General features: G+C 41.8%; 2 protein-coding genes across 6 annotated transcripts in view; one reads left to right on the top strand and one right to left on the bottom strand.

Moving 5' to 3' along the window:
- The window catches only part of INO80D (INO80 complex subunit D), a 60,501-nt gene extending 42,697 nt beyond the window's left edge, over window positions 1–17,804 (bottom strand). The window contains exon 1 of one of the 5 annotated variants that reach the window (XM_032859985.1): window positions 17,717–17,804. The gene's annotated coding sequence lies outside the window, so the exon portion shown is untranslated. Of the gene's footprint in view, window positions 1–16,844; window positions 17,001–17,105; window positions 17,340–17,566; window positions 17,675–17,716 lie in introns of those variants that run through there. The other 4 variants (XM_032859981.1, XM_032859982.1, XM_032859984.1 and 1 more) reach the window with 4 other exon arrangements.
- LOC116869034 (translation initiation factor IF-2-like) lies at window positions 11,893–19,651 on the top strand. Its single transcript, XM_032859842.1, has 5 exons — window positions 11,893–12,000; window positions 17,182–17,504; window positions 17,625–17,878; window positions 17,966–18,330; window positions 18,443–19,651. The coding sequence occupies exons 1-5, from the start codon at window positions 11,893–11,895 to the stop codon at window positions 18,473–18,475; spliced, it is 1,083 nt and encodes a 360-aa protein (XP_032715733.1). The 3' UTR covers window positions 18,476–19,651.
- Window positions 19,652–24,138: the final 4,487 nt, after the last annotated feature.

Genomic DNA, 24,138 nt, shown 5'->3' with positions numbered 1-24,138 from the left:
CATAAATGTCAAGACACATGCTTAGAGGAGTCAGAAGACAAGTTTGCCAAAATCTGCCACTTAGTGTTACCTTGAATAAATAATACCACCTCGGTCTTCTCACCTACAAGGGGATAATAGCAACTGTTATCAGGTTGCTCTAAGGTCAAGTGATACAAGGTGCGTAATGCACCAACTACCTTGCCCGGTGCATGTTAAGCACCAAACAAATGAAGTTATTAAAAAATGTTAACCTTATTACTTACATTCTACCTGTTGGTGATAAAGGTAGAGAATTTGTATTGCTCTTAAGCATTTCACTGCAGCAGAAAAAACTGTGAAGTAATAGCTTAGTTAACAAACCTAATTAGAGATCAATGTAAATAAAAAAATAAGAGCTTTCGGGATGCCTGAGTGGTTCAGTCTGTTAAGTGTCTGCCTTCTGCCCAAGTCATGATCCTAGGGTATCGGAATTAGTCCTGCATTGGCTCCTTGCTCAGCAAGGAGCCTGCTTATCCGTCTGCCTGCCACTCCCCCTCTTGTGTTCACTCTCTCTTCCTGACAAATAAATAAAAACTTTAAAAAAAAATCAAAAGTAAGAGCTTTCCCTTTTTAGTTTATTAGGATATAAGGAAAAAAAGTTGTATTAAAAATTTAACTGCCGGGGTGCGTGGGTGGCTCAGTGGGTTAAAGCCTCTGCTTTCAGCTCAGGTCATGATCGGATCGAGCCCCATATCAGGCTCTCTGCCTGCCTCTCTGCCTACTTGTGATCTCTGTCTGTCAAATAAATAAATAAAATCTTTAAAAAAAAAATAAAAAAAAAGACTTATTTCCTGTTATGTTAAGGAAGTATCACATAATTCGTTTTATTCAGTTGTTTCTTTAAAAAAACAAAACAAAAAACAAACAAAAAACCCTCAGAATTGATGGTTAATTTTACCAAATCCTTTTTCAGCTTCTTGAAAAAAAAATCTTTTCTCTTTTGTTCTGTTAAAAACATGGCTTTTAGTACTTCCCAATACTGATGTATTAATATTTCCTGATAGCTCATCCTGAGAATGTGGTCATCGTGTATTATTCTTTGCTAAATTACATTTGCTAATTTTTAGGATTTTTGTAATTTGAAAATGGTCTAGAGCTTGGGTTTTTTAATGTTTTTTCAGAATTTGGTATGGGGCACCTGGGTGGCTCAGTGGGTTAAAGCCTCTGCCTTCGGCTCAGGCTCAGGTCATGATCCCAGGGTCCTGGGATTGAGCCCCGCATTGGGCTCTCTGCTCAGCAGGGAGCCTGCTTCCTCCTCTGTCTCTGCCTGCCTCTCTGCCTACGTGTGATCTCGGTATGTCAAATAAATGAATTAAAAAAAAAGAAAAAATCTTTAAAAAATAAAAATAAAATAAAAATAAAGAATTTGGTATCAAAATAATATTTCAAAAAATAACTTAGAAAATCCTTTCCCTTTTTCTGTGTTCTGGAAAAAGTGAAAAAGCACTGCAGTTATAATGTTCCTTAGCAGGTTCCTGGGCCTCATAGTGCTTTTTTGTGCACATCAGGTTTTGAAATTACCTGCGCACAATTTAGCAATATGATCACTTTCATTTAATTTTCTAAGTATCTGGGATTCATTCTCATATTCTGTGTGCGTTCACACAGAATTTTTGTGGGTTTTTTTGTGATATTTGTGTTTTCTCCCTTTGTTCATGATTAGGCTCAACAGGAGTTTATCTGTTTAAAATTGTTACTAACATCTTCAAAAATATAAATAAAGAGCCCAAATCTCTTGGATTTATTAGTACCTCCATGTATATTTTCTAAATTCACCAATTTCTGCCTTTATATCTGCTAATACCTTCTTTCTGCTTTCTTTCCGGTTTTTTTTTTTTTTTTTTTTTTTTTTGTTAATTTTTTGGGTTGAACTATTTTTTTTTCTCATTATTTTCTTGGTTAGTAATTTATTTATATTTATGAATTTTCCTCTGAATACTGCTTTAGTCATATCCCAGAGGTACTAACATAGATGTCTGGCTATCAGTACTTTCTAGTTAATCTGGATTTGACTTTTCAATTTTTCATTTGGCCTGAGGGTTATTTAATTTTCTCAGATGGCAAAGTTTTATACTTTCTTTTGCTTTAGTTCTAGTTAAGAATAAAGAGCACAATCTGCATATATCTCTGCTTTTTGGATTTGACTGATATTTTCTTTGAGGTCTAAGAGGTTTGCTTGAAAAAGAATGTTTCCATGGTATGTTGTTATTCCATGTATCATGCTATTATATTAACCTTTTAAAGTCTTCTGCTAATGGGTCAGCAAACTGGCTTTCAGGACAAATGTGGCCCACTACCTGTTTTTGGAAATAGTTTCATTGGAACATGGTCCTGTTCATTCATGTTATCTATGGCTGCTTTCCCACCCTAACAGTAGAGCTGAGTACTTGACAAAAAAGACTGTATGGTCACGACACCTAAAAAATTCACTAAATAAGTGAATAAATAATAAACTCACTAAAATATTACTTGCTGGAATCTTTTCAGATACCTCTCTTAATGCATTTTTTTTTGCTCCAATCTGTCATTTTCTTCTAATAAATGAGTTTATCCATTTTATAATTTTGTATTTGTTTATATGACAAAGAGTTTGTCATAATTTTATGTTTTAAAAATCCTTTTAGCTTTTAATTTTTTATAACATATTTCACTATATAGTCTGTTTTTTGGGAAGATTTAGTCTATGTCCTTTAGATAACATCTCTTTACTCCACACTAAGAAAATTAGTATATAGTTGACCCCTGAACAATGCAGGAATTAGGTGCACCAATACCCTACATAGTCAAAAATCGAAGTATATCTTTTGACCTTACTTACCTACTAAGAGCCTACTGCTGACCAGCAGCTTCACTGATAATACAACAGTTGATTAATACAAATTTCCCATGTATACATATTATATACTATATTCTTACAATAAAGTAAGCTAAAGAAAATCGTAAGGGAAATACATTTACACTACTGTATTTACAGAAAAAAATCCAGTTTGGACCAGCACAGTTCAAACCACGCTGTCCAAGGGTCGGCTGTACTTAGCGTTACTGTTATTGATCTCATGTTATGAATGATGAGAAAAATTTTCATTTTTATAACCATCTACCCAATCCCCAATTCTGAATTTTTCCTTCTATTTCTACATTGCCACAATATTAATATTAGTTCTACACTTAAATTTATTTAATGCTAATCACCAATTATTTTAATTCATATTTTTTTCAAGATTTTATTTTATTTGACAGAAAGAGAGAGAGAGAGAGACCGTTTGCATGCGCACAAGCAGGGGGAAAGGCAGAGGGAGAGGGAGAAGCAGGCTCCCGGCAAAGCAGGGAAAGCCCAATATGGGATTTGATCCCAGGACTTCGGCATCATGACCTGAACCGAAGGCAGTGACTTAACCAACTGAGTCACCCAGGCATCCCCAGATTTTGTCTTTAAGATTTTATGTATTTATTTGACAGAGAGAGAGACAGCAAGAGAGGGAACACAAGCAAGGGGAGTGGGAGAGGGAGAAGCAAGCTTCCTGCTGCACAAGGAGCCTGATGTGGGGCTTGATCCCAGGACCCCAGGATCATGACCTGAGCCGAAGACAAGACACTTGCTTAACAACTGAGCCACCCAGGCGCCCCTTAACTCAGTTTTCAACTCATCTCTTGATTCAATAGTTTATAATTACCCTCCCTTCTCCAGCCCTACCACCCCCAAGTCCCCACCTGCAGGGCTGACTTAATGAGCACCAAGCCCTGGCTTTTTAATATGTGTCAATTCATATTAAGCTATAGCTTGCCTGGACATAAAATTCTTGGGTCATATTTTTTTCTCTAGTGACTGTAGTTTTTTCCACATGTTAGAAAAATGGAAAAGTCTTTAAGTCCAGCCTCTTTTATTTTATAGGAGGCTTTTTTTTTTCCCCATTTGACCCAACAATAGTCTTTACACTGAAAGACTAGAAACCATTCTAAAATATCAAGTCTTTTATTGTGGTAAACTCTTACTGTCTTGACAAATTCTTTCTGCGTCAATGATCCTATATGTCAGGGATATCAATTATTGGTATGCTAAATTCACTGTGTTTCATATCTATTACTCTCTAGTCCTTCTTAATTTTTACTTTTTTCCATTTTGGATTGCTCAAATCTCTCAAGCTTACCTCCATGATTCCCAGCTAGAGTGTGTATCTGCCACTTTGAAAGTGACCTTCATTTCTATAATGATTAGATTCTTTTGTTTTCTAACCTGGTTCCATCAGTTCACTCTTATCTCTTCCTGCTGTCTTATCATTGATTTCTTGAGCTTTTGGGTCTCATCGTTAGTTTAGACTCCTGCCTCAGAGGAGCCAGATCTCACTCCCAACGTCCCATGCCACCTCCCACCATAGGGAACTCTGTTCGTAATCTTCACTTGCTGTGCTGTTTCTGAAAATGATTCTCAGCAACACTCTTCCCTTGAAGCTTGACTCAATGCTGAACTCATCTCCCCAAGTCACAGAGGCCCACATGCCACAGATTTTCGGGGGATGATAATGTAGGCTTTATTTCTCTTCAGTTGACCAAGACTGGCCGCTGTATGGCTGCTTGCTGCCAGTTTCTCCTCCACTCTAAACTCCCTGCAAAATTCGTATGACTGCACGGTCCCTAATTCAGCCCCACCTCTTACCACTCAGGGAGCGCAATGTACACACCAGCTTTGCCACTACATATATGCGGCTTATTGGTTTTGTTCCCATGTGGGTCAGCCACTTGGGAGAAAGCTGCGCCCTCGGGAGTTCATGTTCTCCTGTCTTGGTTTAATTTTCACTGCACTTACCTGCACTAATTCACATACTCTGGTTGTAAGATTTCGTTAGTTATCAAAGAATGAGCTGCTTTTCTGTTTCTCATGCTCCTTATTATTTCTAATTGGTTTAGAGAGAACAAAGATGTCAGTACTCCACCATCATTAACCAGAAATATATTTTAAAATTCTGTATAGTAAAATATATCAAAATAAAACCCAAATTATAAAACAAATGTATTATCTAATTTTTTACAATAAACACATTACTTTTGTAATCTACTTTTTAAAGAATAAAAAAAAGTTATTAAAAAAGTTAATAAACTTGACTCAATTTATTTCACTATGTGAAATCCACAAGCCTCTAGCTTATGGCAAGTATTTACTAAGCACTTCTGAAAAGCCCATCATTTTCTCAGAGACTGTGAAAAATTTAATAGCAAAAGACAATTTTTAACTAATGTGTTAAAATTAAATTAATTAAAAACTAATTTTTAGGGCGCCTGGGTGGCTCAGTGGGCTAAGCCTCTGCCTTCGGCTCAGGTCATGATCCTGGGATCCAGCCCAGCTCGGGCTCTCTGCTCAACAGGGAGCCTGCTTCCCCTCCTCTCTCTCTGCCTGCCTCTCTGCCTACTTGTGATCTCTATCAAATAAATAAATAAATCTTTAAAAAAAAAACACACACACAACTAATTCTTAACTGTGTGTTAACTGGAATTAAAAAAAAAACTTGAATTAAAAAAAATTAAATTAATTAAAAAACCTGGAATTTAAAAAAAAAAAAAAAAGACACAATTTTCTTCTTTAGAAGATACAGTCCATAAGATGCATTCGAAAGGAAGTGCACAACTGGAGGACCTCACCCCAGCTCAGCACCCAGGCTCCTCTAGTCTCATCAGATCTAAAAGGCTGCCCTCTCTGCCCAGAGCAGTGGACATCTTCCCTGTTTGTGTTCCCCCAACCTCTGGCCAGCCCAAGGCCAATACTGCACGACCCAGCTTAGTCATGGCCACAAGCAGATTCCCAAAGGCTACGTTAGCTCCCTGCTCCATGCTTTTCCCCATTTTGGCAATCATCACATTCTACGGTAATTGCCTATTCTTCTGTTGTCTTCCCACCTAAAAAAATAAAGGTCCCAGAGGGACAAGCAATTCTCTGTTCATCACTATATCTCATGGTGCCCAGAAGTTAATAGGTGCTCAACAAATATAGCCATTTACATAAATAGCTTCTGTGACAATAACTCTTAATTCCAGGCCGTCTACCTAAAACAAATGTTACTAGATTCACTCAGGGATCATTAAATAATTTTCTAAAAAATTGCTAAATTGGAACTTCAGATAGTCTATACGATAATTTCTAAGAGCCACAGTCACACAACAAGAGAAAGTATAATTAGAAACTTGAAAGTTTCTGAATATTCCAGTACATCTCATGAACATCAAACAGGTACCATATAATGTGGTACCCAATGCCTATTCAGCAAATAATGTGTAAAAAATATACAAGAATGCAGGGCGCCTGGGTGGCTCAGTTGGTTAAGGGATTGCCTTGCTCAGAGCCTGATCCAACTTCAGAGCAGCATCCATCCAACTTCCTGCTCAACGGGAGTCTGCTCATCCCTCTGTCCCCCCCACCATGTGCTCACACGCTCTCTCTCTCATAAATAAAACTTAAAAATCTTAAGCTAACTCTGTATCAGTCTTTCCATCTTCCTTTTGAACAAGCAACAATTCATTTTCAAATCCCTCTTTTAAATGCTCGATTTAGGGGCACCTGGGTGGCTTCGTCAGTCTAGTGACCAACCCCTGATTTTGGCTCAGGTCATGATCTCAGTTAGGGCTGTTAAGACTGAGCCCTGCATCAGGCTCTGTGCTGGGTGCGGAGCCTGTGTAAGATTCTCTTTCCTTGGGGCGCCTGGGTGGCTCAGTGGGTTAAGCCTCTGCCTTTGGCTCGGGTCCTGAGATCAAGCCCAACATTGGGCTCTCTGCTTGGCAGGGAGCCTGCTTCCCCTCCCACCTCTCTCTGCCTGCCTGTTATCTCTGTCAGTAAATAAACAAAATTTTTTTTTTTTTTAAAGATTCTCTCTCCTTTTCCTTCTGCCCCTACCCTGCTTGCGTTCTCACACTCTTAAAAAAAAAAGCTCAATTTAATCTTCATATTTAATATTTCCAATCCTGTAATGTATTCAGACTCACTTAGTATACCATAAAAAGTAACAAATGTTGGAGGAAAATGGCCCTCTGCCTCAAAATCGAACTTCCTACTAAACGAGTATTATTTAATATCAAAATCACTTCATGTATAAACTGGAAACAACTATTCATCTGGTCTTTACGTTAATGGGTTTTTTTTCTTTTTAATTAAAACAAAAGCGCTAAGGCAGATCTCAGGGAAAAAAAAAAAAAACACAACTTTTTTTTCTTCATTAGTTCATGTAGCTTCCTACAACTGAAGAAGTTCTTTACCCCAACTCCAAAGGTGAAGTTCACAGAGCCTCCTTCACTCCTTAACATTTGTTGTAAGACATAAAAGAGAGGAGAGACTCCCGGGTGGGTTAAGTGTCTGTCTCCAGCTTGGGTCAGGATCCCAGTGATCGAGCCCTATGCCGGGCGCCCTGCTTAGCGGGGCGTCTGTTTCTCCCTCTTCCTCTGCTCGTCCCTCAGCTCGTGCTCTCTCTCTCTGTCAAATAAATAAATAAAATGGGGCGCCTGGGTGGCTCAGTGGTTAAAGCCTCTGCCTTCAGCTCAGGTCATGATCTCAGGGTCCTGGGATCGAGTCCCGCATCGGGCTCTCTGCTCAGCAGGGAGCCTGCCTCCTCCTCCTCTCTCTCTCTGCCTGCCTCTCTGCCTACTTGTGATCTGTCAAATAAATAAACCAAAAAAATAAATAAATAAATAAATAAAATCTTTTTCTCTTAAATGAAGATTTTATTTATTTATTTGACAGAGAGAGGGAGAGAGAGAGACAGTGAGAGAGGGAACACAAGCAGGGGGAGTAGGAGAGGGAGAAGCAGGCTTCCCTTCGAGCAGGGAGCCTGATGTGGGGCTCCATCCCAGGACCCTGGAATCATGACCTGAGCCAAAGGCAGATGCTCAAAGACTGAGCCACCCAGGTGCCCCTCAAATAAATAAACAAAATCTTAAAAAAAAAAAAGATATTGGGATGCCTGGGTGGCTCAGTAGGTTAAGTCACTCCCTTAGGCTCAGGTCCTGGTCTCAGTGTCCTGGGATGGAGCCCCGAAATGAATAGGGTTTCCTGCTCAGTAGGGAGTCTGCTTCTCCCTCTTCCTGCTCTTATCCTCTCAGTTGTTCTCTCTCACCCTCTCAAATAAACAAATAAAGTATTTTAATAAATAAGTAAATAAATAAAACACAAAGATATAAAGAGAAGAAACATAATGCCCACATGATTTTAGTCAAATAGTATTTAAACACTATTACATGGTCTAATCCATGAAGAAGAAAAGCTATATGTGCTATGGTGAGTGCTGTGAAGTGTGTAAACCTGGTGATTCACAGACCTGTACCCCTGGGGAAAAAATATATTATATGTTTATAAAAAATAAAATTAAAGAAAAAAAAGAAAAGAAAAGCTATACCCTAAGCTCTACTTTTTTTTATTTTTTAAAGATTTTATTTATTTATTTGACAGAGAGATCACAAGTAGGCAGAGAGGCAGGCAGAGAGAGAGAGGGAAGCAGGCTCCCTGCTGAGCAGAGAGCCAGATGGGGGGCCCGTTCCCAGGACGTTGGGATCATGACCTGAGCTGAAGGCAGAGGCTTTAACCCACTGAGCCACCCAGGCACCCCTAAGCTCTACTTTTTAACACATGATCAGCATCACTTCAAAGAAGAAAAAAATCCTAACCATACTCAACTTATTAACAGCAACTGCAGATATGATCTTCAGCTATGGAAATAACTTGTTGGGAACATAAGTCGATCTATGCTCCCTTAAAGAGAAAGCAAGCAATTAAGCACTTCAGAGCAGAGCAGAATACACACCCTTATTTATTACCAAAAGGCAAACGTAACCATTACTGAGAGTAGTCTCACAGAATGAGTATTTTCATGGCAAACATGTCCATATACTGGAATTCAAGAGCAGGAAACAATGGACAGGTGTAAGATCTTAAAAACTCCTTCCTAGGAGCATCTGGGTGGTCAGTCTGTTAAGTCTGTTACACACCTGCCTTGGGCTCCTTCAGGTCATGATCCTGGGGTCCTGGGATGAAGCCCAGTGCTGGGCTCCCTGCTCAGCGGGAAGCTTGCTTCTCCCTCTCCCCCTGCTTGTATTCTCTCTCTCAATCTCTCTGTCTCATTCCAGGGTCCTGGGATCAAGCCCCGCGTCAGGCTCTTTGCTCAGGGGGAGCTTGCTTCTCTCTCTGCCTCTGCCTGCCACATTGCCTGCTTGTGCTCTCTCTGACAAATAAATTTAAAAAAAAAAAAAAAAAAGGGCAACCTATCGTTTTTTATAAAAAATAAAAATTATTAAAAATATCTGTCTCTCAGGGCGCCTGGGTGGCTCAGTGGGTTAAGCCTCTGCCTTCAGCTCAGGTCATGATCTCAGGGTCCTGAGATTGAGTCCCGCATCAGACTCTGCTCGGCGGGGAGCCTGCTTCCCCCCTCTCTCTCTGCCGGACTCTCTGCCTACTTGTGATCTCTCTCTGTCAAATAAATAAATAAAATCTTAAAAAAAAAAAAAATCTGTCTCTCAAAAAAAATTTTTTTAATTTTTAAAAAGAAGAAAACTTAAAAGTTTAAGAAAACTTAAAAACTCTCTCAAATGAATGAATAAAATCTTAAAAAACAACGATAGTAACAACAAACCTTCCTTGATATTCTATTCTAAGTTTAATTGGAAAATAAAATGATTCCTTTCCATAGTTTTTTTCTTTGCAGATACGGAGGAATAAGACATTAGCAGGGAGAAATGGAAGACAAGCTTTTAACAAAAGCAACCTATGGCCCTTTCAGTCTCCCACAGCAACACATAAACCAATCTGACCAAAATATGAACATTATTCTCTTTGGGACTGCCACTGTACCACATCCATGTGGAAACTCTGTGTGTCCTGACTGTTCTTTTGAGTCTCATGTTTCAGAAGCATGTTCATTTCACTGCCACAGCATTTTCCCCTAATTGCTACCTGTAATTTTATATTCTACCCCCTTTTAAGAGCTAGACCAACAACAAACCTTACAATTTTTTTAAATCCAGCACCTAAATTCCCACAATGTTAGCTTTCTAATATATTTAATACAATAAAAAAAAAAAATTTACTTATCCCAAGTCATATACTCACAGGTCTTAAAAAACTTGTCTCCCCATTTTAACTTATTTCCGAAACAAGTTTTAATTCAACTTCTTGGAGCTCAAAAACATGAGATACTAAATAGCTGAGTACACTCATTAAAAAACAACAACAAAAAAACTAACATCCCACATACCAATGTAAAAAGTGGTAAAATTAGACTCGGAAGTGATGAAAATCTGCCTATTGATGTGATCTGAAAACAACGATCAGGGAGAAAACTGCCTATCACCTGTAAACATAGATAATACTCAGCATAATTAAAGTTCAAAATAAAATATTTTAAAATAAACCAAGTAAGTGCTTACTGAATATATGTTTTGTGACAAATACTGTGTTCAAACAGCGCTGTACAAATAAGTCTGCGTAATGAACTGAAATTAAATACGGCCTTTACACTAGTTGAGCTCCTTAGCTGATTCATTAGAAAGGTAAGGACAGTTTCTGCAGCAGCTGGGGAGGCACTCTTCGGCTCTAGTGGGGATGGGAGATGGTGCTCCAATCTGGTTCTGCTAATTACTAGGTGTGTGACCTTGGACAAATTATTTAGGTTCCAGTTTCCTCCTATGTAAAGACAGAACTATAACAGCATGTACCTTATTGAGTTGTTTAGGAGAATTAAATTAAGTATTTCATGAACCGTACTTAGCTTGGCACCCAGCACATAGTAATCACTTAATCTTAACTACTATTAAAAGCAGTAAGTAGTAGTTTATTGGTATTATCATTTTAATCTAGAATCTGCAGGGCTAAAATGCTCTCTCCAGCGGCTAGTGCTTTTCTGAATGGTACAGGGTAATTCTCCATTAAGTCAGGCCCTCCCACCTCCTTGGGGCTTGAGTAACAGAACCACTAAGAATTGTTTCCTATCATCTCTATTGGCTCAGGAACCCAATGTTAAAAGCATATTTTTTACATTTTATAGAGCATCTATATGGTGATGGAAAATACCAATGAGCAGCGCTTGATTCGGTTACGGCGTTGATGAACTCCATTTAACTATCCTTTACAACAAATGCTGAATTCCTATCCATGCCACAGTCACTCCCCATCATTACCGAAACCCTGTACTGCAGCACCAGAGGAAAAACTAAGTTATAGCTCTAGTCCTCAAAGTTCTTTCCTTCTAAGAATCTGAAACTAATGGTTTCTTTGTTGCTAAATTTCACATACACTTTTCCATCCTTATCTTACTTAACCTCTCGGCAACTTTGACACTGTTGACCACTTTCTCTTTCTTGAAAATCTCTCCTTTCTGGCAGCTCAGTGGCTTCCTTTTTCTTGCTTCCACCCTTAAATGTCCCTGTTCTGCAAGATTTTCTTCTTCTTAGTTTGTAGGGTTGCAAGATGAAATGCCTAAACGTGCCACAGGGGCCGGCCAGAGACAGACCGGCAAACTTTGCTCATCTAAAGGAGGCTCACTCAAACCAGCTCCAGCAAGTTGTCGGGATTTAAAAAAAAAAAAAGACAATACAGAAAAAAGGGAAAAAAACACAGACCCAAGGTTTCTAAACCTTAGCCACTTTTCAGAAGTAGAAATCCAGGTTTCCACACAAAATGCAAGCAGCCCATTAAACTGTTAAAATAAAGATGCCTGACCTTGACCAAGTAAATCTATGTCCTCATCTATGAAATGGCAGTGATAAAGTCACAAACATATAAAAAGTGAATCAAGCAAAACATTTCTACAGCCTTTCATTTGATCTTCCACTCTACATCTACCCCAAGACTACAGGTTATGAACCCAAGTTTCAAGCCACATGCAGAACTGTAAACATGCAAAAATGCATTCTTCTGGAGAAGAATCCACAGAGTTCATCAGATTCCCCCAGAAGATTAAGAACCAGACTAAGCCAAATGTTTCTGCTTCTACGGCTGCAGCTGTCATCCCTGTGAGGGTGATTCCCCCCAACAAGCTATGTCTGGCCAACCTATGCAGACCACTTTACCTCGGCGAGCAGCCTCTCCACTGACTTCTCTCCATCTCCACTGTCAATGCCATGGCCTCAGTTCAAACCTTCCATCTCTCCTTTGCAGCTGCCTCACTGGCCTGTTCCTTCCACTCTGTACAACTTGGATCCTCTAGAACGCAAATAATTTACTTGACCAAAGGCCTTCAGGGTCCACTAGGAACACAAAAGGAATGCAAACTCCCGAGCCCACCAACACTCCTTAAGACCGGGCCTGGCGGACTTCTCCCCTCCCACTATTTATTCCTATTCCTACTACTCCTACAATTTGCAACACAGAATACTCTTTTGTCCTCAGGCATTTATTCATAGGAGCAGGTCCCACCTCTTGGAATGCTTAACTCCTCCCATTCGCTTAGGGCAGAAACCCTTATTAAAGTCTAGAAATCCTGGAAAGTCCTTCTCCTCTTTAAGGCTTACCCCTAGGCCAGAATAAATAGGCTTTCTCCCTCCAGGCTAATCTATCCCTTATCATTCAATGATGAATGTCAGCCTTTTTTTTAATCCCACTAGACTAAAAACTCCTCAAGGGCAAAGAACCTGTCTTTGTATAACAAGGCCACAGTGACCAAAAGGAAACTGATCTGGTGAGTGAATGGAACGGCCCTGGTTCTGGCAACTCCCATCATGCCTCGGGTAAACATCCCACCCTCCCCGGGTAGGCCCGCCAAAGTCAAGGACTAGGGCTTCCTCAAAGCTCTGCGGCTTACACCCTAGCAGGCCTAGAACTCCAAAGTGTCAAAGGAGCAACTAACTACGAGTAAACCCACCTTTCTTCCCCACCGCACTTACCAATCCTTTACATCTGCCAACTCACAGAATTCAACAGCTAGACCACTATGAGCTGCTGAGACGTCTAGGAATACACTGCCAACTTTTTACTGGCACAAAAACAGTTATTTGCCCCATGAAGGTAATTATACTATTCTAACTGTATTCAAATACTTACTAGTATTAGTAATATCTGCGGAACCAAGAACTTACTCACATTGAAAAAAAAATCTCACACCCAGAATAGTAAAAATCTTTAGAGGAAAATATTATATAAAAGTCATGCACCAGGCACCATTCTAGAAACTATGTATGATTCCAGTCATTCAATGGCCACAGCAACCTAATGGAAAAGGTATTACTATCAACCCTTTTCACAGATGGAGAAACTGAGACTTAGTGAAATTAAGCAATTTGTCCCATCACAGGAGCTACAAGGCCAGCAAAAGAGCTTAGCCAACAGAAAACTACACAACACTGTTAAATGGGAGATCCTAAGATTATGTTGCATGTACACACAATCACACAGAGAGAAAACACAACAAAATATGTTAACAGTGGTGAGTTACCTTCTGAGTGTGAAAAACAGGTCTGAGTGGGATGAATATGAGCCTGTATAACTTTTAGTCAGAAAAAAAGCAAACAAGCCAATAAGAGAGATGGTATTTAAATGGTTTTAATTAGGGGTACCTGGGTGGCCCAGTGGATTAAAGCCTCTGACTTTGGCTCAGGTCATGGTCCCAGGGTCCTGGGATCGAGCCCCGCATCCAGCTCTCTGCTTAGCCGGGAGCCTGTTTTCTCCTCTCTCTCTTTCTCTGCCTGCCTCCCTGCCTACTTGTGATCTCTGTCTGTCATAAATAAATAAAATCTTAAAAAAAAAAAAAGATGTAAATTCTTAAAAAAAAAATTAAATAAATGGTTTTAATTAAAAAAGGGTAAGGTGGACGAGGGGAATCGTTAACCAGGACCTACTAAGAGCCAAGTTGCACATGGGCTATCTCATCTAATTCTTGCACCACAAATGTTGTATTTCCATTTTACAGATAAAGAAACCAATGATTAAGTAACCCACCCCCGTGGAAGAGCTGGGATCAGAACCCAAAGCCCAGTCCTGATGTGTCTGACTGCAGGATACCACCCTACAAATAAAATTTAACTGAGAAGTTGTTTAAAAACAAAGCACATTCTGGGAAAGAATCAGCCCAGGAAACCTGGCGTATTAAGTGAAGGTGGGAAAAGATAGAGAGGCCTAAGGTTTTAACTTTAAGCTTTAGGTAACTCCCCAAGTGTCTCAAAAGAACGTTCTCTAGAAAATCAGCCATGACAGTGAGGACTCTGGGACAGACCCGTACCTGAGGGGAGTGGGAAGGAGATTCCACTGCTGTTTGTTTTGCAAAGCAGAATGGCATTAGCATAAGTTACAGGGACTTAAATGTGACCCCATTGTATAAACTGCAGAGTATCTGCTTTGGGGACAATTGGCGGCCTCCAACCCAGTCTCACCTATTCATCTATTGTCTACAAGTCACCAGGTGTGTGTGGGGAGAAACGGGATGTTGCGTGTCCGACAATATTGCTAACTGTATTCAGATATAAATGACCTCTCATTATTCATAACTGCAATTCCAAACCTGGATAGTGAGAGCTATGAACTCTTGGGAAACATCTCAGGTGAGAATGAATGGATCAGCACTTTTTTTTTGAAATGACATATTTAATTTTGAGTGCTCTGACTTCGAAATTTTAAAATCCACATAAACTAAAATCTCATTTCTCTAAAATAGTAGTGTTTCATTTTTATAAAATGATTTTCTGAGGAAAATAGCTGGGGTGGGAGTATACAAATTTCCTTGTACAATCTTTCAGAGGAAATAAAATGATTATTTCAGACTTACAAATTAAACATCTACTTTTGAAACTAAATATTTAATAGTGAAAAATACATTACCTTTGCAATTTAAAATTAATTCAGTATTTGCCCTGAAAGCCTCATTAGTTTCAAATAAAATGTAACTTAGAGGGGCGCCTGGGTGGCTGTGGGTTAAAGCCTCTGCCTTCCGCTCAGGTCATGATCCCAGGGTCCTGGGATCGAGCCCTGGGATCAAGCCCCGCATCGGGCTCTCTGCTCAGCGGGGAGCCTGCTTCCTCCTCTCTCTTTGCCTGCCTCTCTGCCTCCTTGTGATTTCTGTCTGTCAAATAAATAAATAAATCTTTAAAAAAAATGTAACTTAGAAAAATATCAAATCCTCCATTCCCTCAGGAGTAAAGTAGCCCACAAGTTGATTAGATTAGGAAATTATGTAGGTTTGGGACAGGATCCTTTTGAAAGCTTAGAAAACTCAAGTCGACAATATACCTTAAAGATCTTAATTTATGGGGCAAAGAGATCTTCTTTTTAAATCCTAAAATGTTCTAGGAAAAGAGACTCACTGAATCATTTCTTCTATCCAACATGCTCTAAAAATAAGGGCGAGCTATAACAGAAGTAACAATTCTGGGTACACAAGCCTATGAAAATGTCTGAGTCAATACGCAATTTCAATTCATCAATAAAGTTAAACAACCATTAAATGTAATTTGCATTTTTGAATGAAATCCATACAACCTCAAATATCAAGCTTTCCTTAAGTAAAATGCTAACTGGCTGGGTATCTATCATTGTGGAGAAACAGAAGGAGTTTTATTTTAGGCAGACAAAAGGAAAAGAAAGCCACACTTAGTAAGAATCACAGAAGGAGTCTCACTTCCACCCCTGACAGAAGTCAGACTAAGTCATGGGTTATCTCTTGCTCTGCAAGGGGCAGCTTTTCACTAGGTAACAGTCCTCTGGGGTGTGTGTGGTCAGAATGTGGAACACCTCTGCCAGCAAACTACAGCCTGATACCAGGCAGGACACACGCACATACACAGCACATAATACCATAGGTCCACTAAAAAAAGAAAGGGGGGAAAAATAAAAGTGAAAGAGGAAAAATAACCTCCACACTTGCCCACACCAGGGGCTGGTAGTGGGGCCAGAGGACATTAACATTTCCACTTCTATACTAAAGAACAACCAAAAGGAGGTTAAGTGTAACCACAGGAAACATCCCATCCCTGAAAACCAGGAAATCTAGATTTGGAAATTAAAGTTTTTGACTTTCCTTTTTTTTTTTTTGCAACTTTCAAAGCTCAAGGCACCAAAATAAAGCTAAAATTAAATCCGTTTAAACATAGAAAAAAAATTACCAAAACCACACTGTGTCAGCTATGTTCAGTTCCCTGAGGGCTCTTCCACCGACCCTTCCGAGTTGTGGCAATAACAAGTTTCCTTAAAATCCCCCATTTTCTATCTCTAGGGTCAAATATAAGAATATCACATAAATTCAAAGAGTTATTGTCAGAATAGATAAACTGCTCATCCTTAAACTGTAGACCTTGTTTCAGGAGCTGCCCTGCCCACCTCCTCTCCCTCCTCCTAAATTTTAATGCTTCCAAGCGTGCTGACAACCAGGGTCTCCCCCTTGGGTTCTGTTCGTGTGTCTGATTTACCAGACACTGACCAAATAGGGCAGGAAACTCCTACGTCTGGGGGCTGCTCCAGAAATCCAGCCCCCTCTAATGACAGTCTCCTCGCCGTTCCCTACAGTCTTTCCCTCTGCGGGGACCGTCCAGAAACGGGGGCTTGAGACCCAAAGGAGTCCGGGAAGAAAGGAGGGGGGACGCTTAATCTGAAATGAACACCCCCGGTTTCTGGAGTAAGGGCTAAAAAGGCGATTAGGAGAGCCTACCCAGGAGAAATACCACCTGAATTTACCTCCTCCTCTCCCGCAGCAAAAGCCCAGTCACTAACTAATACGCTAAGAAAAATCCCTGGAAAACTTTTCCAAACGGGCAGAGAAGGCCCGCTCCCCAGCCTGGGGGGCTCCAGGGGAACGGGCTGGGAGTTTGCAGCCCAGGAAGGGCTCGCCGGGGAGTGGGGTGGGGCGCGGGCGAGGGGTACAGGGGCGGAGTACCTTCGATGGACAGGAACTGGCAAAGAGTTGCAAAATAGCCGAGTGCTCTCCCCCACGCCCTCGGGGGTCGCAGGCGCTAGGACCAGGGCTCCCCGAAAGGAGGGCAACCCCCAATTCGGGCCTAAAAGGAAACTTTCCGGGCCGCGGCTGCACCTGACTCCTCACCGCCCCTCCACCCCACCCCACGCCCGCCAGGCCGCCCGCCCCGCCCCGGCCTGGCCGCCCGGAGCGCACAGAGGGATAAATAAATTCAACTATTACCGGAATCGAGGGGGATGGGGGCGTCTGCGAGAGACCAGGGGAAGGGGGCGGAAGGGTGCCCATTCCCCACTCCTAGGCCCTGAGCCCCCGTCCCGGCAACCCGGGCCTGCCGCCCCGCGGGGAGCCTCCCGGCCCGGCGCACGATCCGGCCCCGCAGCGCCGCCGTCCCGCCCGGAGGCCCCGAGGGAGCCGGAGGGTCGCGGGGAGGCCCGGGGTGCTGGGGCAGGGCGCGGCAGCCGCGGGGCCCGCCGGCCCGAGGCCTAGCCGGCTCCCCCCCCCAACAACCCCAAACGCCCGCCCCGGCCCACACCCCCACCCCGGCCCGCGCAGGCCGCGCTGCTCTCCCGGCTCGGGCCCCGGCCGGACCCCCGCCCGCCCGCCCGCCAGCCACCGCCGCCCGTGGGCGCCCCCAGGGCCTCGCGGCCCCCAGCCCCCGCCGCCCCGGCGCCGGCCCCTCTCACCCTTTCATTCTCTGCCCGGGGCCTGACGCGGGCCGGCGGATCCCCGGCCTCACGTAAGCGCGCTCGCCGCCCGCCCTGCCTGCGCGGCCCTGCCCGCCGCCCTACGGGAGCCCGGGGATGTGGGCCGGGCCTGGGGCCGCCTCTGCTTACCTTTCAGCTGCTTTTTTTTTTTTTTCTCCTTCCCCCCTTTTCCCTCGGCCGGGCTGACAGATCAGAGTGAGAGGCGCTGGCAATGGACTAGGAAGCTCGGCTGCCGCTGCTACTGCTCCCCCCTGGGCTCCGGCGAGAGCCTTTCCCTGTCAAGCAAGAGGGGTGAGGATCATATTTTTATTTTGGAAACTAAAAAGTGCTCCCAGGGTCGGTGATTATTAAGGGGAAATCCCTGAATATACTCTCCAGCCAAGAAGGCAGGGCTGCCGGGGCTGCACAGAAGAGGCAGCAGCCTCCTACAGCACCACTACAGGCACTGCGAGGACATAACACCAGAGAGCCGCTCCTCTGCCCTCCGAAACGACAACTTTCCTACCATCTTGGAGGCAGAGGAAAGGGGGGCCGGGGGGAAAAGTGCACCCGCTCCCGATAAAGTACAAATTTCTACTTCTCATCTCTGGAAAAAAGTCCACACCGGCCGTCTACACCGGCGCCTGGGGGAAAAGGCGGGGAAGAAACTGGGGGTGCTTGAGAAACGTTTCATTTGCACCACGGGGCAAAATGTTTCTGCATCTTCTGATGGAGAGAAATCTTTACAAGACACAGGTTTTCCGGTGATTATTGTTTTCTCTTGTCTATTTAATTTTTTTTTTCCATGTCGGGGGCAGTGGTATTTTATTTTATTTTATTTTATTTCAGGCTGATCGTGATTTTTCTCCATTGCAGATCCAAGTTCTGGGGCTGGTGGTCTGTTTATAAATTTGTACTTCAAGAGACTTCATAGCCACTTTATCTTCATTTGTCTGTTTGTATTTTTTTACATGTATATTTACAGGTTGCCTTATATATAAAAATGTGTGTTATTTATTCCCCTCAAAACTGAGATTGCGAAAAGACAGTTGTAAAGGGATGTCTTTTGTCTCCTTTTCTCAAAGCAATGTAAATAAAACCTATTGAGTGTCCAGAAAGGCTGGATACAGCTGTTTATTTTTCACAGTGCAAATAAAGGCAGAGATCATTGAGAGGTTAAATACAACTTAAGGGTAACTGACCAGATTTCTGGAAATAATTCTAATTCTGTTATGGTCTCCCCAGGAAGAAAGGTTACTGTAAAACTGGAAATAGATTTGGATTTAGCTTTAGATTTTCTTTAAGACTGCTTATTAAGAAACTGCTTATTAGACCTAGATACTGGATTTTCCCATTGGATTCTTTAGATCTTTGGTGACTTGCACGTGTTGCTGCCCACTTTCTGTGTCACAGAATGGGAAAATGTGTGTTTTTGTTCAAGTTGCTGTGTTAGTTTATAACTTCCAATGTGCTGCCGGCCTCTATAAATTACTTTTAATATATTGCAGTGGATGTCACGGGTCTACTTTTTTTAATGAGCAAAGCTTCGTAGGTAAGTGGGATCAAAGTTGCACAAAGCTGAGGTAGCACAGAGGTGAGAGAAGGGATCCGCCCCCTTGCAACAATTCCCACAGAACTCTTATTGGAGGAGAATAAATTCCAGAGATATTTTTCTATTTTTGCCAAGAAAGGGGAGAGTACCCAAAAATGACTAAAGGATCTTTTTGTGGGTTCTACTGGGAATGATGAATTGAATCTTAGACTAAAAGTTATTTTTCTGACATATGTTTGCTAACCTAGTGGGAATAGATTTGTAATATTAGTGCCTCGAATCAGCAGAATATTTAATTTCTTTCATTTAAAATGTATTGCAAAGCACTTAGAAATAACTGATGACTCCACTTAAAAATGTTTCTTCTTTTGAGCGTCCAAATTTAGAAATTCCCATAATGTTAAAGTGAGTTCAGATAATGCATATATCAAATACTTATTATTTTCATGTTTATCTTTATCATCTTTACCATCTTTATCATCTAAATTTGAATACAGTACCTGAATAGTCTGGGTTTTCTTTTGTGGGCTTTTTTTTTTTTTTTTTTTTTCTCATTAGTAGAAAAATCAAAAGTTGTGGGGCCTGGGTGGCTCAGTTGGTTAGTGGCTGCCTTCAGCTCAGGTCATGATCCCGGGGTCTGGGATCTGCTTGATGGGGAGCCTGCTTGGAGCCTCTTCTCTCTCTCCCTGTGCCACCTCCCCCTGCTTGTGCTCTCTCCCTTGTCCTCTTACTCTCAAATAAGAAAAATCTTAAAAACAAAAAAAGTAATTAAAGTAAAATTAACTGATTCTTATCTTGGAAACCTCACTGGGAAGTTGTATTTTATTTACAAGTTTTTAAAAAAACATTTGGAGATCAAACACGTTGGTCATGACAAGGAAATTACTTCCCTTAACATGGAACCCTAGTGGACTTGAAAAACGGGTTTCGAACTTGTTCTTCTATATGATGTGACTTTATAGATATGCTTTGCATTTTTCAAGAAATTAAGATGTGTTCGCTTTAAGCTGACTGCACCCTTTTATGCAATCCCTCTTGTGTCCCACAGACTTATTTGCACAATAGGGATATGGGATATGATGCATAATCTTAGTATTTCAGTGTCTTTCTCTTTATAAAGCTTGACTTGTACATGGCTATAATCCATGATATTTATCCACCAGCTGCAGACTTGGGGAATTACAGCATAACCGAGAAAGAAATCTCACTATGTTTGCAATATTGGTGCATTTGATTGGTCAGTGTTTCAGTTGCTCATTGAACTTGTATTAGGAGGTGTGTCTCTGTAATTCCTAGAAGCTGCAGGTAGTAACAAAACTACTGACCTAACTGGGGCTCCTGGGTGGCTCAGTCAGTTAAGTGTCTGCCTTTGGCCCAGATCATGATCTCAGAGTCCTAGGATACAGCACCCCCCTCTTTAGACTTCCTGCTCAGCAGGGAGTCCGCTTCTCCCTCTTCCTTTACCCCTCCCCCAGCTCATGCCCACACTCCTGCATGCTCTCTCTCAAATAAATAAGTAAAATCTTAAAAACAAAAAACAACAACAACAAAAACTGGGCACCTGGATGGCTCAGTGGGTTAAGCCTCTGCCTTCGGCTCAGGCCATGATCTCAGGGTCCTGGGATGGGGCCCCACATCAAGCTCTCTGCTCAGCGGGGAGCCTATTCCCCCCCCCCACCGCCTACCTCTCTGCCTATTTGTGATCTCTCTCTCTCTGTAAAATAAATAAATAAAATCTTTAAAAAAAAAAAAACAAAAAAACGCTGACATAATTAACCTTAAATAACCCTATTTTTGTGCCCCCCCAAAAAAAATCCCAAAACTCAAATTTGGCTAATATTATTGAGCCCCAACGGCATTTTGGTAACCTTGCTGGACACTTTATGTATGTGCTCTCATGTAATGCCCCCAAAAGCTCCAAACAGGGTTATTTCTCCTTCTTTGCTCTCCTCTTCCTCTTTCTCTTTTCTTCATTTACAGTTGGGATAACTGTCTATACTTTCAAGGGGGTGTAGACCTTCTTGGCCTTAAAACTTTCTAAGAAGATTTCAAATTCTCCTTGTGCTCTAGAATTGCTGAGGTGCCTACCACAGCTCTATGTTCTGTATCTGGAAATGCTAGATTCCTGTCCTATGCCCTCTGCCAAAACCAAATTTTGAGTAGCCAGCAATCGGAACTCTCGTTAGTGACAACCAGGGGCCTATTTTACCTTCCCGGGGTCTAGTAACTAAGTCTATGTTATTTTGAGGAATGCAAGCTGTCAGCGAAATAGCACTGTGAATAAGAGAGGAAAAAATTAACAGTGTATGTTGTGAAGTACTAGCATAATTAGAAGTGCTACCTATGGTTGTAAGGTTATGCTATTTATTTTTTTAAGATTTTATTTATTTGACAGACAGAGATCACAAGTAGACAGAGAGGCAGGCAGAGAGAGAGAGGAGGAAGCCGGCTCCCTGCTGAGCAGAGAGCCCCATGCGGGGCTCAATCCCAAGACCCTGAGATCATGGCCTGAGCCGAAGGCAGAGGCTTAGCCCACTGAGCCACCCAGGCGCCCCAGGTTATGCTATTTTATAAAGATCTAGTTAATGGACGACAGTGACCTGCAGGCATGAATGAATGCCAGAGTTTGACCAAAATGATAGTTGAAGCAGTAGTGTCTTATTTATTCTGTTACTGTGCCTTCATTTCACAAGCAGTTTGGCCTCTCGTTGAAATAGAAAATGTTTGACTTAATTTAATATTTTTGCTATATTAGAATCTTTAACTGATCTATTTAAGTATTAATTATTTTAACCTTGTAAAAATTAGCCACCTTATGATGAACACTTAACTGTGAAGTCATTACGAAAATACCACCTATATCCTTAAAAGGTCTCATCCATAGATTGTGTGGATTTAAAATGAAAGATTTATGCATGTTTAATAATATTACATGTCTTTAAGCAATAAACCTATGCCTTTGTTGGCAAATGTTTGCTGACAGAATCAAGTATTTAAAAAGACACTGACAGCAGACGTGGTTATACAAATTATACATGGGGTTTTTTTGTGGGGGGTATAAGGGCATGTATATAAACCTTCTCTCATACATTTCCAAAGACAGATGCTAAAGTCATCAGGAGTCCCTAGCCAGTGTAAAAACTCCCAAGGGGTAAAAAGGTAGAAGTAGGCTATATGTACAGAGCCTAAAAGTTTTCAAAACCACACTATTATGATGGCCATAGACACAATTTTTTTTCACTTTAAGCATTTCTGTTTTGGAAACATTTGTTGGTAATGTTTCTATCTAAAACAAAGATCCGGTTTTATTGTGGTTACGGTGCCCTGCAAGAAAATGTTTCTGAGGCAAGCGTAGTTGGCAGACATCCAGGTCATGGTTTTAGATTATTTGAGTATGAAATTTCTGTAATGTAGATTTAGCTGTAGTCAAAACACACATGATCAGGTCGTCTTCACGTTCTAACACCTAATCCAGGGGCACTGAGACCTGGGAATTCCTACCTGATGCCAAGACAGAAGCCAAGAAAGTCTCCCCCTTGCCCCCCGACAAGTCCCAAAAGATACCCCCTCCAGGAACCCATTGGTCACTGGCAGCACCAGGGGCGGGATGTGTCCCTAGTGCCATCTAACTGCCTTATCACGCTTTCGGCAGAAGAATGTAACCTCCTAGCCCAGGCTGTCGGCATTCTGGAGACGTTCCGTGGACTACCAACTCTAACCAGAGTTGTGTAAGTAATGATCAGTAAAAAAGAACACCCAAAAGCAGTATTAATGATTGGATCCGAGTACAATTATAAGTGATTATCAACCTTTTCTAGAATTAATAATGAAAAACTGTTCCAAAAGTGCTGGTTAGTTAAAACATCGTAGTAAGAAGAGAAATCCATTGAGTCCTCAGAATAACAGGCAAAGTTCAACACAAAGATTACAGTGTTCATTTCTGCTACATTCCCGGTAAAGCTAGCTTTTGTAGACCCACTGGGAACTTAACCACTATTTCCATGGGAAAATAAATTCTAGGTTCCAAACAGCTAATGGACAGTGATGTTCTGGAACACGTTAATAACTTTGAACTTCCTGTACTGTATGTGATGTCTTTGCCATGTATTTGTCACAGACGGCCAGGGTTCAACAGTGAGGGTGGGGAAAAAAGGGAAATTCTCTCATTCAGTTAAAGTAAGGAATTACGATATTTTTTTTAATATTTTTTAAAAGATTTTATTTATTTCTTTGAGCTAGAGATCACGAGCAGGAGGGGAAGAGTGGAGGGAGAAGCAGACTCCCCAGTGAACAGGGAGTCGATGCGGGACTCATCACAACCTGAGCCAAAACAAGAGTCAGTCATTTCACCACCTGCGCTGCCCAAGGCACCCCACTAAGGAGTTACTCTTAACACGATTCAAATAGCTTGATTCAAATCCGGGTGAGGAAGATTATCAAATTCTAAAGGGGTAAGGCCAGTTGTACACCAGGAGAGAGAGCATGAGAGAGGAGGTCAGAGGGAGAAGCAGACTCCCTGTGGAGCTGGGAGCCTGATGTGGGATTCGATCCTAGGACTCCGGGATCACAACCTGAGCCAAAGACAGAGGCTTAACCCACTGAGCCACCCAGGCGCCCCTGCATTTTGCTTTATTAAGGAAAACCAGAAAGAGAAAGAAGTGAGGGGACAGAAGTCGGTAAGATTCTACTAAAAATGATCCAACCTTGTCCTTCCGTTAGGCTGATGCTGTTTTTTGCCCCACATGGCACGTCATGGCCATTCTTGTCTGGATGCCCCCATTCCCACTCTGCTTTGATGCCTTGCTCAGAATCGTGTCCCCAAAGTTTTCTGATGCCACCTGAGTCTACAGTGACCTTGTTCTTATTTTAATGCCTTGAGTTGTTTTCTAGGATTTGGGGGGTTTTGTTTGTTCATTTGTTTCCACGTGTGTTCCTCTTGTGCAAAACAGCGTGAAGTGGTTAGGAGCCCAGTCTCCTGTCAAGGCCATCTGGTTCAGGAACTTGGCTTTACCACTTTCCT

Source organism: Lontra canadensis, unplaced genomic scaffold (assembly GCF_010015895.1).
Source record: "Lontra canadensis isolate GAN:19392208 unplaced genomic scaffold, GSC_riverotter_1.0 scaffold18, whole genome shotgun sequence".
NCBI lineage: Eukaryota > Metazoa > Chordata > Mammalia > Carnivora > Mustelidae > Lontra > Lontra canadensis.
The sequence above is the reverse complement of the archived record's forward strand: the minus strand, read 5'-3'. Positions and strand labels throughout refer to the sequence as shown.